The sequence below is a fragment of the Mus caroli genome, chromosome 6, assembly GCF_900094665.2.
Source record: "Mus caroli chromosome 6, CAROLI_EIJ_v1.1, whole genome shotgun sequence".
Taxonomy (NCBI): Eukaryota; Metazoa; Chordata; class Mammalia; order Rodentia; family Muridae; genus Mus; species Mus caroli.
Window position 1 is genome coordinate 23470257 of NC_034575.1, and position 15880 is coordinate 23486136.

The 15880-nt window shown below is 41.0% G+C and overlaps 1 protein-coding gene across 1 annotated transcript in view; it reads left to right on the plus strand.

Moving 5' to 3' along the window:
- Positions 1–15880, plus strand: part of Snd1 (staphylococcal nuclease and tudor domain containing 1) — a 404539-nt gene that overhangs the window by 137531 nt on the left and 251128 nt on the right. Inside the window, exon 11 of the mRNA XM_021164222.2 lies at positions 6968–7057. Coding sequence (XP_021019881.1) covers positions 6968–7057 — 90 coding nt within the window. The remainder of the gene's footprint in view (positions 1–6967; positions 7058–15880) is intronic.

Here is a 15880-nt window from a genome sequence, read left to right on the forward strand (position 1 = left end):
GGTTCTACTTCCAGCCTTAGACTAGTTGGTTTTGAGGGATGTTTGGGTACTGTGTCTTCCCCTAGTACTCGAGTGTTACCAGCTGTCACTGTCTAGAAGGTCACAGAGGAATGCATTCCCCGGTGGTTATTTAACCTACTTGTTTATTTATACTGAAACATCTCAGTCAGGCACCTCACTGTGGCTTTCCTGCCTTTCTAAACTTTCTGCTTGCTTTTGTCTTTTGTGGCATTGACTTCTAGACTAAGCACATCTGTATTCTTTCTTTACTTCTCTCCAACATTTTCAGTTGTGGCTTGTGAATCTTTTTTCTGTTTCTCCCCAGAATATGTAAGAACAGTATTAGATTGTAATTTAGTACTTACCCATATCTGTCTGTGCCTTTCTAGTAGACTTGCTTATTCTTAAGATGTATTTTAAATGGGAAATATACATAGAGCTAGTTAAGAAATAAAGCTGACCCCTCTCCCTACCCCCACAGCAACTACTCCTGGTAGTGGTTTGAGGATGCGCAGTTTGTGCGCACTTCTGCAGAAATACTTAGGCATTGCCCATTTGGCCAAGATGGCTACAAGTTTAAGCTTCCCCTGTGCTGTGCTAAGCTTTGTGCTTAGCAGACACTTTTAATAAATAAATAGAAATGTGCTGCTCTGTGTGTTCAGGACTACAAACTAGTGGATATCCTTGTGGATCCTGTCTCCTGGCTGCCAAGGGAATTGAAAGGTCCTTGATTGTAAATATGCGGAGGGCATGTGATACTGTTCCTATTTTAAGTCTATAATTCAGATGGAAATTGCAGCCTTTGTTTATTAAAATGCCATGTGAGGCAGAGCTACTGGGACTGGTCCATTATTTACTGTTTGAAATTTTATGCATTTAAGTCTGAGCATGTCTGTTCTTATTTTAATTCAGCAGTCAGTTTTAAGATCATCACAGAGTATAATTCTGCTTGGCTACATTAATTAATATATTATAGTTTGTTTCATTTTTTAAGACAAAAGTCAAACTTCTTATTGACCCTGTTTATCTCATAGCACATTTTGTAATTAAATATTCCCTCTGCATCATGGGAAGCCACATCTTTGCTGGGCTGTTTTTTCCCCCTTTGTGACAGTGAGAATATAATATATGCTCTGTGAGGGGAATAACAGCCAGTTAGTCTGATGCACACAGGAATAAAAGGACAAGACGTGGTGAGGAATGGCTGAAGGCGATCAACTAGGTTTAGTGGTAATCAGCACCTGCCTTCTGTTTCCAGCCTGAACATTATCCCACATTTGCTTCTTAATGTCATATATTACATTTGTGTTTGGAGGTGCCTGGACCTGGGCGTCATCATTAACCCTGTTTGTCTACTGCCCTTATCTTCCTCTATCCTGCATCAGTAACCATTAGCCATGGGTCATAAGTGTGTGTGTGTGTGTGTGTGTGTGTGTGTGTGAGAGAGAGAGAGAGAGAGAGAGAGAGAGAGAGATTTTTTTTTTGGTTTTTTATTTTGCTTCGTGGCTGACGTGTCTATGAATAGATAATACTCTTTTTGTCTGTTTATTCTGTATTGTAGAGTTGTACTATGTCTTTCTGGAACTTTCTTCTTCTGTTCAATATTATTTTCAAATTTATTCCATGGTTATGTTGTCCTAATTCAAGTTAATTGTTCTGTATTCCATTATACAACTACACTGTACACAGTGTTAATATGGACACTGTAATACTTGTCTACTGCATGTAAGAATTTTCTAGGTCCTCGAGTCCATACTTACCTGTAAGTAGCATTCATTAATTAGAGGAATATGTCAACCAAATATCAGTGCTCAGCACTGTGTGAGAGTAACGTTTCATATTCCTATCAGTAGGTAAAGGACATTCCAATTTCCCCACATTCTTAAGTCTTAGGTATTTTTGTCAGTGTGATTGTTGTAACGTTATTGTTAGTAATATTATTCTTTTTTCTTAAACTTTCCATTCTGAGTTACTAGTGAAGTATCTACACAGAGTCTGCCTGTTCGTTCACCTTTTTGTTTGTTTGTTTGTTTTAATTTGTCAGTTTCTTGCCATGCATGAGTTCCACCACACCTTCTGTCCCTCCTCTTGACAAAAACCTGCATCTACACAGATGTTGAGCAGTAGTAGGGTGCTCTGTGTAAAGCCATTGTTCTATTGGTATATAAGGGTAGTTATTGCCTCTCTTCTGATGTCACTGATCTGGTCACTGCTTGACTATGTCTGTCATTTCTCTCATCTGAAATTGAAACCTAAACTCCTGAAACCCTATTTGCCTGGCAGCTGTGACCTTATTTTTGACTGGTTTTCAGCACCTTTCGAAGGAGTCCTTTACGCCTGTTTTCCCTTCCCTCATGTTTTTGCTTTCTTCCCAGTGTCTTGTATACTTATTCTTAGTTTGGGCATGGCTACCTAGATCATGCTTAGCTGGACACAGAATTTGGCCCTTCAGCCCTGTCTTGCTTGGCTAACTGCAGTATTTAATACAGACGCTCATCCTTCTGCTCAGTCAGTCTTCTAGTGTCCTTGTGCTCTGCTCACGGGCTGCTCCTTCTCTCTCCTCATGACTTGTCATTACAGACAGATAACCATGGTCCGTACTGTGGACCCAGGTATCACCTCACACAGTAGCTTTCACAGTATTAAGCCAGTTTATACACAGCCCAGTTCCCTATCTGTGTGTCCAGCTGCCCGGTCAGCTTTATGTGGATCTTAGCAGCTGAAGCTTTCAAGCTCTGCTCTGCTTGTGCCTCCTCTCCATAGTCAAAGCAGTTATGGTTTCCCTTTTCTTTGACAATCTCTGCTCATTCTTTGCTCAATTCCAATTTATCCTTGATTCTTTCCTTTCTTTGACATTTCCTGTTGTGTTTGGTATCTGCCTTTGATACTGCTACTGCCCTTTTGTAATCTAGTATCATGTTCTACCTAGATTGCTGTATTAATTTCCTAATTTATCTCGTTTCACTTGTTACAGTGGAACTCCTCAATCTAAAGAGCAGGGCAGTGTTAATCACATCCCTTCAAGAAGTACTGTGTGAGGAGCTAGTTGGGAAATAAGAGTTGCCTTTCCTATCACCTCTGTTCCTGCCTTCTGTTCTGGGGCCTAGTGTCCTTTATCTTGTCTTGAACCCTTCAGGCACACTCCTGGCTCACACTTAAATCTCCTCAGCTGTCTTCAGATGACCGTTTCTTGAATCTCTGAGAAGATGTAACTTGTGTGAAGCCTGCCACAAGCACATTATGTCAGCACCCTGCTTAAGCTTCCTCCGACTAACCCTCCGCCCTCATTTTCTTATTGCCCAATAATTCTTGGCTTTCCCCCTTTCCTTTGCTCTTTCTTTTTGATAGAGAACTTTAAAGGTCTTACTAGAACACACTTAGCCACCTTTTCTTTATAATGTGTGTCTGTTGAACCTCAAGAAGTACTGTACTGTCTCAGGGTCATTGTATCTTATGGCTACAGCTTTTCAGGGTAGACTAGGAAAAGCCTGAAAGCAAGGATTTGACAGGAGGTCTCTTTTTGGTCTTCAAAAGATCTTTGACCCAACACTTCCCAGTTTTGTCTACTGGCCTAAAATGCTTCCTGTCAAAAGGCCAGCTGTATCCTCATGTGCTGAGTTGTGAGTATTGGGCTCTCGCTTAAGGAGAGGGACGGATGACTGTAGTTATCTCTTCCGGCTGTAATGTGAGTCATTGCAGGGCCCGCACGCAGTGTCAGTTCTCAGGAGGAATGGTGATTACAGCCCATATTGGTTTGTGTATTATCCGCCCACCAGATAAAGCAAGCATTCTCTTCTATTTTTATTTTGAAAAAAATATTTCCATGTAAATTAGAATCTAAACTAGACAGTCCCTTTTAGCAGGGACTCAACTGCTCTCCTCTTTCCCCAGAATACATTCCATACCTCAATTGCCTCTTTCGAGATTTCAAAGGCTTTTATGTACCTGGTAATTTAGAAGAATTGCTTTTATTTTGTGGCTTCTTTGGGACTTCTAATATCTCTCTTGTAAGATGTTTGTAGATGTCAATAGCTCCTGGCTCTGAAGGGTTAGAGTAGCAAGATCACTGTTCACTTGTGCTTTCTGTTCCTCCTGGCTTCCTGAGAGACACACAGTCAGACTCTGAGTCTGCCCTGTTGCTGTTTGCATGCTTGCTGATACACTTTCCTCACTCCCCATCTTCTGAGGGGATTTTGTATCAGTCCATCCTGGAAAGAGGATCTTCAGATCGTATTCTCATTTACATAACCACACATACGTATGTACCATCCTGTGCCCTTCCTTGGCAACTCTCATTTTCTAATTCCCATGTAGTGTTTCAGGGTTTGTGGGTAAGGCTGGGAAATTCAGGTGTTGTGACATGGCATAAACCTGTGTGTGGTAAGCATCATTGTTTTGTTCAATTAATTTAAGACATCTTTGTTCACTACGGCTTCTGTAATCACACTGCTACTCTTTGTAAATAGATTTTTCGTTCTTGTTTGGTGAGTATGAATCTATTGGTTCTTTTTATTCCTGAGGGCTGATTCTGATAACCATTGATTTTTGTCTGTATTAAAAATCCTGTTAGAACTGGGATGTAACTCAGCAGTAGAGGGCTTTCCTGGCATGTGCCAGGCTTTGTTTGGTTTTGAGTCTCCTTACTGAGAAACAAAGCAGAATCCTGCCATTACTGGCAACTGAAATCTGTCAGAAAGTTTCCTGTGCCATAATGACATCAGATACTCTTTCTAGATTGTTTCTGGTATCTCTTACCCTTAGTGCAAACATTGACTCAGCACAGATCATCTTGGCAAACCAGTAAGTTCACTGGAATTACAAGAGTGAATGGGGTTCTTTTAGGGGCACGGATGACTCAAAGCTCACCACACCATGGAGAAGCCCACCCTAGCATGAGTCCTTACAGCTGATAGGTGTCGGGAGGAAGGGCTCTCCTGGCCAGGAATTGTTTGTGGTTTCTTTAAACTGGGGGGGAGGGGACGGTTGAGTTTTCTTAGGTTCAGCTTCTGTAACTAGTAAGGATGGTCTACTTCTACATAGCAATGTCTTAATGTACGTTCCCTTGATCGCACCTAGCTTCCTGCACATTTATAAAATATTTACATCCATTTGTTTCTTTATACCCAGCATTTTTGTAGACTGTGTCACTCTCACTATGCACCTCTAGTTTGGTTCTTCTCTTGTTCCTGTAGTATTACCATGTTTAGGGTCATGCCTCAACATACACAGTGGTCCGGATATCTCAGGACCTTGTTCTGAGCTTGGCTACCCATGCTCTTTCTGCTTCATGTAGTAGATTCCTACATGTGATCTGTGAAAAGATGTGTTTTCTCTTCCTGGGAGAATGCTGGAACAATAATTCCTTTTTTTTTTTTTTTAAATTTCACAGAGGCAGGAAATGAGCGTGAGGTGCTGGGTGTAAAGCTCAGAGTCTCTTGTTACACAAAGAACTGTTTACCTCCTCATAAGAGATCTTCCTGGTCGCAGCACTGAGTTGAAACGCCTTATTATGTCTTAGTACATCACCGCTCAGGCAGCATCTGAGAGGAGACACCTACTTCATTTCCCTTCCCATAACATTGGCTTTAGGAGGAGTTTTGAATGTAGCATTACAATGATGAAGATTCCTAACTTGAAAGCTGTTTAAGAGAAAAAATAAGTTACAAATACCTTCCTTAAGTACGCAGATTAGACAGACATCTTAATTTGTCAGATAGAAGATATATGGCAAAGTCAGGACTAAGCTAGCTAGCTACAGAAGATGGAGATCACTGACTTTCATATATGATAGGAGGTAGTTTCTGTTTTTCTCCTCCAGATACTTTTCCCCGGATACTATATGGGTCTTGGAGACCCTTAACACACATTCATGTTCCTCTAGCATACTTAATCAGGGTATATTCTAGTAAGGAGGTACTATAGAGTTAGAGTCTTTGTTGATTCGGAGCTTACGCCTCATGTGAAAGACTGAAGTCATCATATCAGACTCTCCAGATATGCTCTCTTTCTTAAGTAATTGTGTCAGACTGTCTGGATACGCTCTCTTTCTTAAGGCACATCCTCTATGTTTTCACACCCCACAACAGTAGGCAGCTCTGGCCTTAGTCCTGTCATCATGACTTTGTGTTGGATTTCTACCTTTTATCCTCTCTGCCCACTGTGTTGTCAAATTCTGTTAATGCCTTTTTCCAAAATGTTCTCATAGCTCTTAAGTTTTATCCATTCCTACTCCTGTCTCCTTCCTCAAGACTTCCTTATTATTTGCAGAGGATGGGTGTTTGAAGCAACTGTGGAGGAGGAGTCTAAGGCACATAGGGTGATAAGCCAACTTGTGGATGTTCAAATATATTCCTTTCTGTCTCTTGTTCTACTTTTTCTAATTCTAGTTTTCACACTAGTTATTTTCCCTGTCCTGCAAATACATTAAATATGATATGTCAGTGAACCTTTTTTTTGATCACTTCTTCCTTTCTATTTCTCTGAATTCTTAGCACATTACTTTGTATTTATTCAAAACTACTTTGTGTTGCTACTTTGTATCTAGGATCTTGTCTTTAATAGATAGGTTTTGTCTTGAGTCTAGGATGTATGCATTTTAGGTTGTATATATATATGTGTGTGTGTGTGTATATATGTATATATATATATTTATAGTTAATAGTTGGTAGGTGCTTAATTGAGGTTTTGAAATTAGATTTGTGTGTGTGTGTGTGTGTGCCAGTGAATACTGAATTTCTTCCATATTGCTTGTTTCCAACTTGGGTCACTCCTTTTGAGCTTGCTTCTTGAAAAAGAAATTCTTCTGTAATATAAAGCATTTCAACCAACTATTTAGTAACCAGTTATAAGGCACCTAGTACATCTGTGATCTTAAAAGACAGCCAGTTTTACATATGTTCCTTTGTGATACAGTATTGCCTATGTTAACTTTTTTCATTCCTAATAGCATATTCTGTTTTGCTTGCAGGATAAGAACAAGAAGCTCCGTCCCCTGTATGACATCCCCTACATGTTTGAGGCCCGAGAATTTCTTCGAAAAAAGCTCATTGGGAAGAAGGTAAATGATGAGCATACATTAGCACATGTTTGGACTTAGTCTCATGCTTTAGAAGTGATGATTTTCAAATGGCTCTTCTCTAGGCGCTTTAGCCGCAAAGTAGAATCACTTTGATATGAAGAGAGGCAAGTCTGTGTGTCAGGAAGTGGTTTAAAATTGGGGCTCTGTCAATGTTTTCACAGCAGGTTCCAGGCTCTATTCCAGCTTCACTAACTGCATATTGCCCATGCTGTATTCAGTTGGCTCTCCTGTTCTCTCCAGCTACCTCCATTTTAAGTCCAGTACCATGAGACTTAGTACTGAGGGAAAGCTTTTGTGTGCGTTTCTCCTATTTCTAAGGAACAAGATGACAACAGGAGAGGGAAGTCAGATTCTCCTCTGTTAAGAGGATGCATAGGGAAATGCATTGTATATATGGATGCTACCTAGCCTTTTTAGACTTCCAGTAGCTTATGCTCCAGCTACTGGGACAATAGGGATTTTATCTTGAAACCATTGTGTTATCTTCTTAGGATCCCGGGTAAAGACATTGCAGTCTGTGGGCTCAGAGACCTAGAGTGTGTATCTTAATATTATTATTCATGGCAATATTCTACAAGTGTTAGGAAACATTAAACATACCTTTATTTTTCTGACATCTTATTCCAAAGTCCAGGACCATTTGTGATCTAGATGGATGTTCTGAGAACATAAATGGGGTGGCTCCTTTAATGGCACCAAATGCTCAGGAAGGGACTGTGAATCATGCTTTAGTTTGGGATTCTAGAAGAAATTTCACATTATGAATTGATTTTTATATGATAGTATCTTACAAATCCTCTAGCACTTTAGAACACCATAATAGTTTTTGAATGTTTAAATTCTACCCGTGTTATTTACTCTTCCCCTATACTGATGATGTTTTGACGGGTTTAAATACAGCTCTGGGTCTCCATTGGTGTACAGTGCACCCATTTCTACTAACAATCAAGATGAAGTGTGTTTCAAGACAGCTTTAAACAAGCAGTGTAGCAAAAGATCTCCTGAGATCTTGCCTCCATCTTCCAGGTTTTGGGATTACAAACATGTGCACCCATACCAAAAACTTGTAGCGTTTGAATCAATGTCAAAATAATATAAATATAGGCACTTGTCTATGCATGGTGACTCATGCCTGCAGTCCTAGCATTTGAGATGATGAGGCAGGGAACTCAAGAATTCAAGGCCAGTCTCAGCTACATAGCAAAGTCAAGGTCAGCCTAGTCTACATGGGATCCCATCTTAAGTAAACTATGTAAGTAGCTTTATTATATTTCATAGTAGTATGGTAAATCATAGCAAGGTACTTTGAAGATGGATGTAAGTTGAAATGTCTAATTTTGTGGTCTTATTTTTTTTTTTAAAAGATAGCAAAACTGGATTCCCTAAAATGAGTATTAAATCTCCTCAGGTTCCTTCAGAGAATAGGCTCATTTGTCACTGTATAAAAGTTGACAGAGTGCTATATTCATTCATGAAGTGTAGTGCCAGTGATGGCTTTAAGTCTCTTTCAATTTCCTGATCCCCTGTTATCTGGTGTAATGTCTTAACATCTCTATCTTACCCACTTGATATCACATCACTCATTCTCTGTCTCATAAACAGTTGCATATAGACAACCAAAGAATTCCATGGATTTTGTGGGAAACCCACACAGTAGTAACCCAGCAAAACGACAGCACATGTTTGATTTGTGTGGTAGAGTCTGCGCATGTATTATAGCACCCACTAGTCTCCTAAGTATTGTCTTGTAGTGATTCTGGGTCATCTCTGGACACACAGATCACAGTTTATTGCAGCAGCTGCTGAATAGTCCTGAAGGGCTAGCCAGGGCTATGTTCTCAAGGACTGTATGGCAGGCCACTGTAAAGTCCGCTATCATAGGACAGGAGGACTGACCTCAGGTGTCAGGTGTGATGTCAGTTCTTAAGCAATTGGGTGTCTGCTCAGTTGGAGAAGCCTCACTTACTGGTTCCTGTGCGACAGAGTTGATTACATTCTGTTTGTGCCCAGACCCAGCTTTGTCCCCCACAGTGATGTTGTATAAATGATGAATACTTTATCCTCTTGTAGAGAGCTGGATGCATCCTGACTCACCACCTGAAACCACTTGCCTGTCTTCTAGGCCTGTCAGTTACAGCAGTCAACATCCATGAGCGCTGGCGTCTGGGAGCAGGCAGGGCAGTAGCTGCCTCAGGGGTGGCTAGCACATCAGTGCACATTTCTGCCAATTCCCTGCAGACCTCTGCAGCTGTTCACCATGGTACATGGTGATTAGGAGGTACTGTGAGGAGCATGTGTCCCTGTGTGCATGAAAGCTGATTAGGGCAGCCTGTCACAGGTTAACGAAGATAGGGCCGTAAAATCCTCTTGCCTGCCTCCTTCTCAGAGAGTCAGCACTAATGGCATCTTTAAGAGATGTCTAGAATGTGGGGAATTAAGATGGAAGGTAAAATGCTGAAGTGTTTTATTGGTTTTGATGGCCCCTCTTCCATTGTGGGCATCTACATTGATTTAAATCCATTCACATCGGTTTCCCTCTGGATGTGGGCCATGCAGCTGCAGTAAGGATACTGCTCCTAAGTCTTGCTTTCATCACTTGTGCACTGGCATTGTATTTGCCTCTCCTTTCCTAGTGCTGTGCTATGAACAGTACAAGGTGATAAAGTCTTTCACATTGGTCCAGATGTCAGGAATGTGTGTGCAAGGTTTGCTTTTGCTTAATAAGAGTTATTTTTGTTAAGAATCTGGTGGAGGGAGCCCTGCCCTTTTAAATTGATTTCTGGCCCTCCTGTCAAGAGAAATGAATCAGTATACAACTGGTCTCATGACTACATTGTTTTTCTGTGTGTTTTGTTGTTGTTTCTATTGACTTTGGTTGATGTGGTAACTGGTGAGCTGTTGGATCAGGATGTTAGCTTCTCCCAAACAAGCATGCATGCCCTGTTTTTGAGGGCACGAGAAAATGTATCACGGCCTCCTCCTCTCCTGCCCTGTTTATCACTTGCCATCCTTCCACTAAAATCATAACTAACGAATATTCATGATAAATGGCTTTCTTGCTAATTTCTTCCAAGACTTATCATGAAATAAAAACTATCATTTTGGCTGTTTGCTTATTTGTTTGTTTAAAGCTTGCCAGGGTGTCTAAGATGGTGACTTCTTAAAGGAGTCATCTTAACTGTCCACTACTAACAGCAGAAACTGCTCTCCCCACACACACCCCTTTTCTCCCCCTCCCTCCCTCCCTTTTTCCCTCCCTCTTTCCCTCCCTCCCTGCATGTCTGCCTGCCTGTGTAGTCTCCTTCTACCATTATCCTCGAAAAACATCTTATATAAAATAGGAGCATGCACATCTCAATCCTTTGTTTTCGGCAGGTAATGTAACTGGTCTTCATTGGAAGTTCCCTTCAGCTTTCTCTTAAAGGCTATAATGTGCTGAGTTCCAGTATTTTCTTTCTTGTCACACAGCATTTACAAGTGACATATGAATCATTCCTACAACTCTTGTCCCTTAATTGCAGAATGTCTATCACCATGGGAACCATTGTGTTCATAGTTGGAACTTGTTTAAATAATTGAGGGTCAGAATGGTGGAGGAGCTAGACTGTAGGAAGCCTGAGTTCCCGGATGCACACGGCTGCAGTAGGTGCTCACTGCAGGCTTCCAAGCACCAGAGACCTCATTTCTTTAAATAAATCTATGGATGAGACTCATTTGTAAACTAATGGGTGACTTTGTTTCATTTTTATGCCACTGAAATTTGTTCTGTGAATTAACTTAGCTCTTCAAATTAAGCTCCTTTTTTCTGGATTCTTGCAGACATTTTAGAATTATGGGGTTATAAATCCTTCATTGAGGGTTATTTCATTTCCAGATTGTTGTAAGTTGTTTAATTTTTTTAGGAATCCACTTTTCCAAAAAACATGTACTTTTGGGATGCAAAGCTGGAAAAAATCTCTACGTGTGCCCACTCAGGCTTACCCAGAACTGATCTATTGCCTTGTATCAGTCATGCTGGCGGCTCCTTCCTAGTTATCTGGGAATTAATTATCTTTTTGTGTCAGTCCTTTGTCAGTGAGACAGAATTTCTAATATAAGTAGCTTAAAGAGAGGAGCAGTATATTTTGACTCATTACTTCAGAGGTTTCATCCATGATCACATTTGGAGATGATTCAAACTATTTTGCAAGGATATACCCAGGTTAAATGCATATACTATGCCAAGTTTTAATATTCCTGAGCAAGTATGGGCAAGGAGATAGGACTGCACATATTTAAATTAGACCCACTTCCTTTTCATGTATTTGTAATGGGTGATTGATTGGATCTGTATGTGTGGATCTGAATTCATTCTCCTTTGCTCTTGTTGCACTTACCCACTTTCATGCAGAGCCTGGACTTCTTGTAGCCTGGACTCCTGCAGACCTTTTTGTTTTTCTTAATTCTTTAAATTTTTTAAAGTGTCATTTGTTTTATATATATGAACCATTTGGAATTATGGTACCTACAGAAACCAAGAGAGGATATCAGATTGATAACCTGACACCAGAGTTACAGCCATTTGGGAGCTTCCACATGGCTGCTTGGAACCTAACTTGCCTAGCTCCTTGCCCAGAACATCAGTTGTTCTCCTCCTTTCTACACCCCCCCTTCCATGTAAAGTTCATGAATGGGGTCCTCATCTATGGCTTCACACCATGCTCTACTTTTGCCTGATCATATCGGCTTCTGTTGTTCCTGATGGCTTTGCTTCTATTGTGCCAGCCCGTGTGGTCCTGGACAGCTTTCTCAGAGGAAGTTGCCCCTCCACAGCCAATCCCCTCCTGTCTCCTGTGCTGAAATGCATCCTGTTCCCTCCCACTTCGGGATTTGCTTTCAGTTCCTAGTGCCTTCTTCTTTTCTTCATTTCCCCCTTTCTGTTTACTTTCTGTTTGTCCTTTTAAGATACAGGTTAAGTTTGACTTTAAGAAAATCTTTCTTGGCTTGTCCCATTTCTTGTAATTTATCATACACACGTTTCATAGTTTACAGTAATGTAATAGAAACCACATGTGGATAGCTGTCTCTCTTGCCAGCTTTGTGGACAATAGAGTTCAGGTACCCCATAGGTGCTCAGTCAGTTTTTATTAAGACACTCCAAAGGCACTGAGTTTAATTTGTAAGTGTGTACCCAACATAAGAAGATAAGAACATGGAAGAGGGGAGGTTGAAGTCAGACTCACATGACTAACTTAAGTCAGCCAAATATGCTTAGCCAAAATGGTATCTTCCTTTCAGTAAGCCCACACATCTAGAAATAGCTAATGCAATATTCAGTGATATCTGGATACTTGTGTGTGAGCAAGGCTGACCACCTGATTTTTTTTAGCCTTCTTCCTACTACTGGATAAATATTTCAAATATCTAAACAGGTTTTATGAACAGTTTCAACTTTATCATTTGGTAACTATTTTTGTATGGCTCTTACTGCATTCTGCCTTTTAAAAGCATTTTATATGGCCTAGGTTTTTTGCTTGTTTGTTTATTGTTATGGTATTTTGATGTTGTTTGTGTTGAGATAAAGTCTCACTGTGCAGCCCTGGCTGGACTGGAACTAGGCATTTAGACAGGCTGTTCTTGAGCTCACAGAGATCCACTTTCAGCAGCCTCCAAAGTGGTAGACTTAAAGGCATATTCCACCCTTTCTGTTCATGTTTATTTTTACTGGTTACAGCCACTGTTACTTGAGTTTTCTTTTCTTAGTAGTCATTGATTTTTTTTTTTTTAAAGTATAGAATAGAGTTTATTCAGTGCATGGGGGGGGAGGGTAGTAGAGTCAGAGAGAGGGAGAAAGTAGAGAAGTAGAGGTCGGTCATGACCACCAAGAGAGAGGGGAAAAGAGGGTGGGGAGAGAGTGGGAACAAGGTAGCAAGAGGCAAGAGAGAGGCAACAGTGGGGCTTTGAATTCTCAATATTATTTTTCATGTTTTGTTTTTACCTACATCCTGAAAAGTACATATAATGGTCCCATTTTTAAAGTAAAATCCCTGAAAACCATAAAAATTACTTTACCTGTAATTTTTCACTTTAATTGTAATGTTGAAGTGCAGACCCATGTAGAAGAATTTGATTCCCAGAGTCAATAAGCTGTTATACTTTGGGGACAGTGTCAACATCCCCAAAACATGCCTTTTACATGCTCCAAGAAGTTGATCTTAATCTGCTTCATTCTAGTCTACAGCTTTGAAGAAATAGTGGCAGCGCCATGTATCTATCTGCCTTCCGAGTGCTTGCGGCCCTCCAGACATCATCAGTCTCTGAGATGTCCTTGTCAGGGCGCCTTTTGTTCTTCATAGAACACACTCATATCATACACTCTTCTCCACAATTATGCAGGCAAGGAGCTCGAGCCTTGTGGTGGAGGTGGTGGCAAAACTTGATTTCTCTTTCTCACTACTCCTTTGGCATAGCTGCAGCAGAAGGTGAGGAGGGGTGGGTCCAGCCAGCACTACCACCACAAACCCACCTTTGCCCAAACAGGCGAGGGACTGTAGATACTTGTTTCCTGAACAGGAACAGATCTCTAAAGGTACCAGGCACTGTGTGCCAGGAGGGGCTATTTTTCTTTCAGCCAGGGTGAATTCCTCAGGGGCAGAGGGTCTTCCTGAGGAAAGGGCCTCAGCCTCTCTGGCTGGCTTCCAGATTTCGCCCCTTTGTTAGCTACTTACTGAAGACTGGCTGGCTGTTCTGAGTGCTACTCAGTCAGCTGTGCTGAGTGTCAGCAGGCAGCCAGCAGGGTGGGAATTCTTGTTCCTGCCTCTGATGTGTTTTAGTTTGGGTTTTAAAAACATTTCTTTTGTCATCTCCACATTTTCCACTTCATGTTACTTTGATTCATTCGTACTATGGAAAAGTCCTTTATATTAATGATCAGAACAGGCTCTAAGATTATGAATGCATTGTGATTTAAATTGACAGGTTTATATGTGGTGGCTGTGCTTGCCTCCCAGTGCCAGCTGTTACCATCAGTGTGGCTGTAAATATTTGAACAAGTGACTGGAGATACTCTCCAGAGGAAGAGGGGCTTTGAATGGCACACCTTTACATGTCTTTTTCTAGCAGGAGGCTTCCTATTGGGCATGATGGGATTTGGACAATATGCGTCAGACACCTAAGTCTATGTGGATGTGCTTCCCCCTCTAGTGTTCAGCAGTGATCCTGTTTGTCCCTGAAGCCATTGACTCCCTTATTTGGTGACAGATGGTTAGCAAAAATGGCCACTGAGTTGCCTGTTTCTGGAAGCTCGGCAAGGTAGCTTTCTTCCCATTGCCTCCTAAATGCTCTTTACAGTTACGAGCTCTTGTTTTCATCTTTGGTCTGCAGATTGTGTGTAGTACCCCTGTGGTCTGGGGAGCATCAGTGTGTTGAGCTGAGTACACATCTCCTTGGTGTAGTCTGTTATTTGTGTGATTTATATTGTAATATCCTCTTCTAAAGCATCTCTAAGTTAAATTAAGAAACCAGAATTTTCAACCACATTCCTGGAAGTTTCTGTGTGCTCACCTGTGGGGAATGATTTATTATCTATGAGAATCCTCAAGGCGCTCTCCTCTCTTGCTGATACTTTTGTATTACTCTGGTTATTATTAAAGACTTTCTGCCTTGGATTCCCAAGCTGCCCACAGTTTTCTGGTGGAAGTTCTCACCTTTGTAACTGGTTTGCAGTGGTCTTTTCTCAAGCTGCCCTCTTCCAGTCTTTAATGCTAGGTTTCTGGAATGTTGTCCTTGGAGCTGGAACTTTCCATACTTATTTTCTGCAAACTGAGATTTTATTTTAGGGGAGATTTGTGCTGAATCAGCTCAGCTGTGCTTGGGGGTAGGGAGAGCACAGGCCCTTCCCCCACTTTAAAAATAACCATTATGTGCCAAAAATCCTATAAAATGTGCTGAATTGCAGATCTTCCAACTTCCTATACCTTTGGGTTTACAGAGAATAGATCCTTTTGAGCTCAAGTTCACTGATAGTGTGCAGAACATCTTGTGCTGTTAAAGGGAGTAAGAGAGGACTCAGGCCAGATGTGCATTTAAGGGAAGTAACCTGACTTGTCTTTTCTCTGTGATTTTCTTCCCACAGTTTCCTTTGCCTATAACTGACTCTGCAGGGGTATTGATATGTTGACTAGGGTTTGTTGTTGTTGTCGTCTTTTTTTTATAGAAGTTGTTAGGTTTGTTAGAAGAACACATTCAGAGATAGTGAGCCTCATTTCAGAACACCGACTTTCTGAAGCCTCTTTTCTTTGTGTTCATCACTGCTGTGGCTCTGCAGTATTAACCATCTATACATGTATCAGAGGATAGAATGTAAAAGTGTCTTTTGGTTTTGAGGATGAAATTCTGTTGATTCCTTAGCTGTGTCCTAGAAGTGATACTTTAGTGGTATGTCTATATAAATACAATTATACATTTGTACATTTAAAATTCTGAATAGTGGTTTTTGCTTTTTACGGTAACACATTCTTTCATTAATAACTAAGATAGCCTTGTTTACTTTTACTCCTATGGTACATTTTCTCTGGCACACATGCAGGTCCTCCCCCCTTCACCCCTCTCCTCCCCTCTCTTCTGTGTGTGTGTGTCAGTGGACATGGAGGTTAGAGGTTTTGTATTGTTACTCAATTGGTTACTCATTATTTTAGAAATACAGACTCTTCCTGAACCTGGAACTTACCCATTTGGATAGACTGGCTGGCCCACAAGTCCCAGAGAGCCATGTCTCTCCCTGTCTAGCACTGAGATTTATAGGTGCACACTACTGAGCCCAGC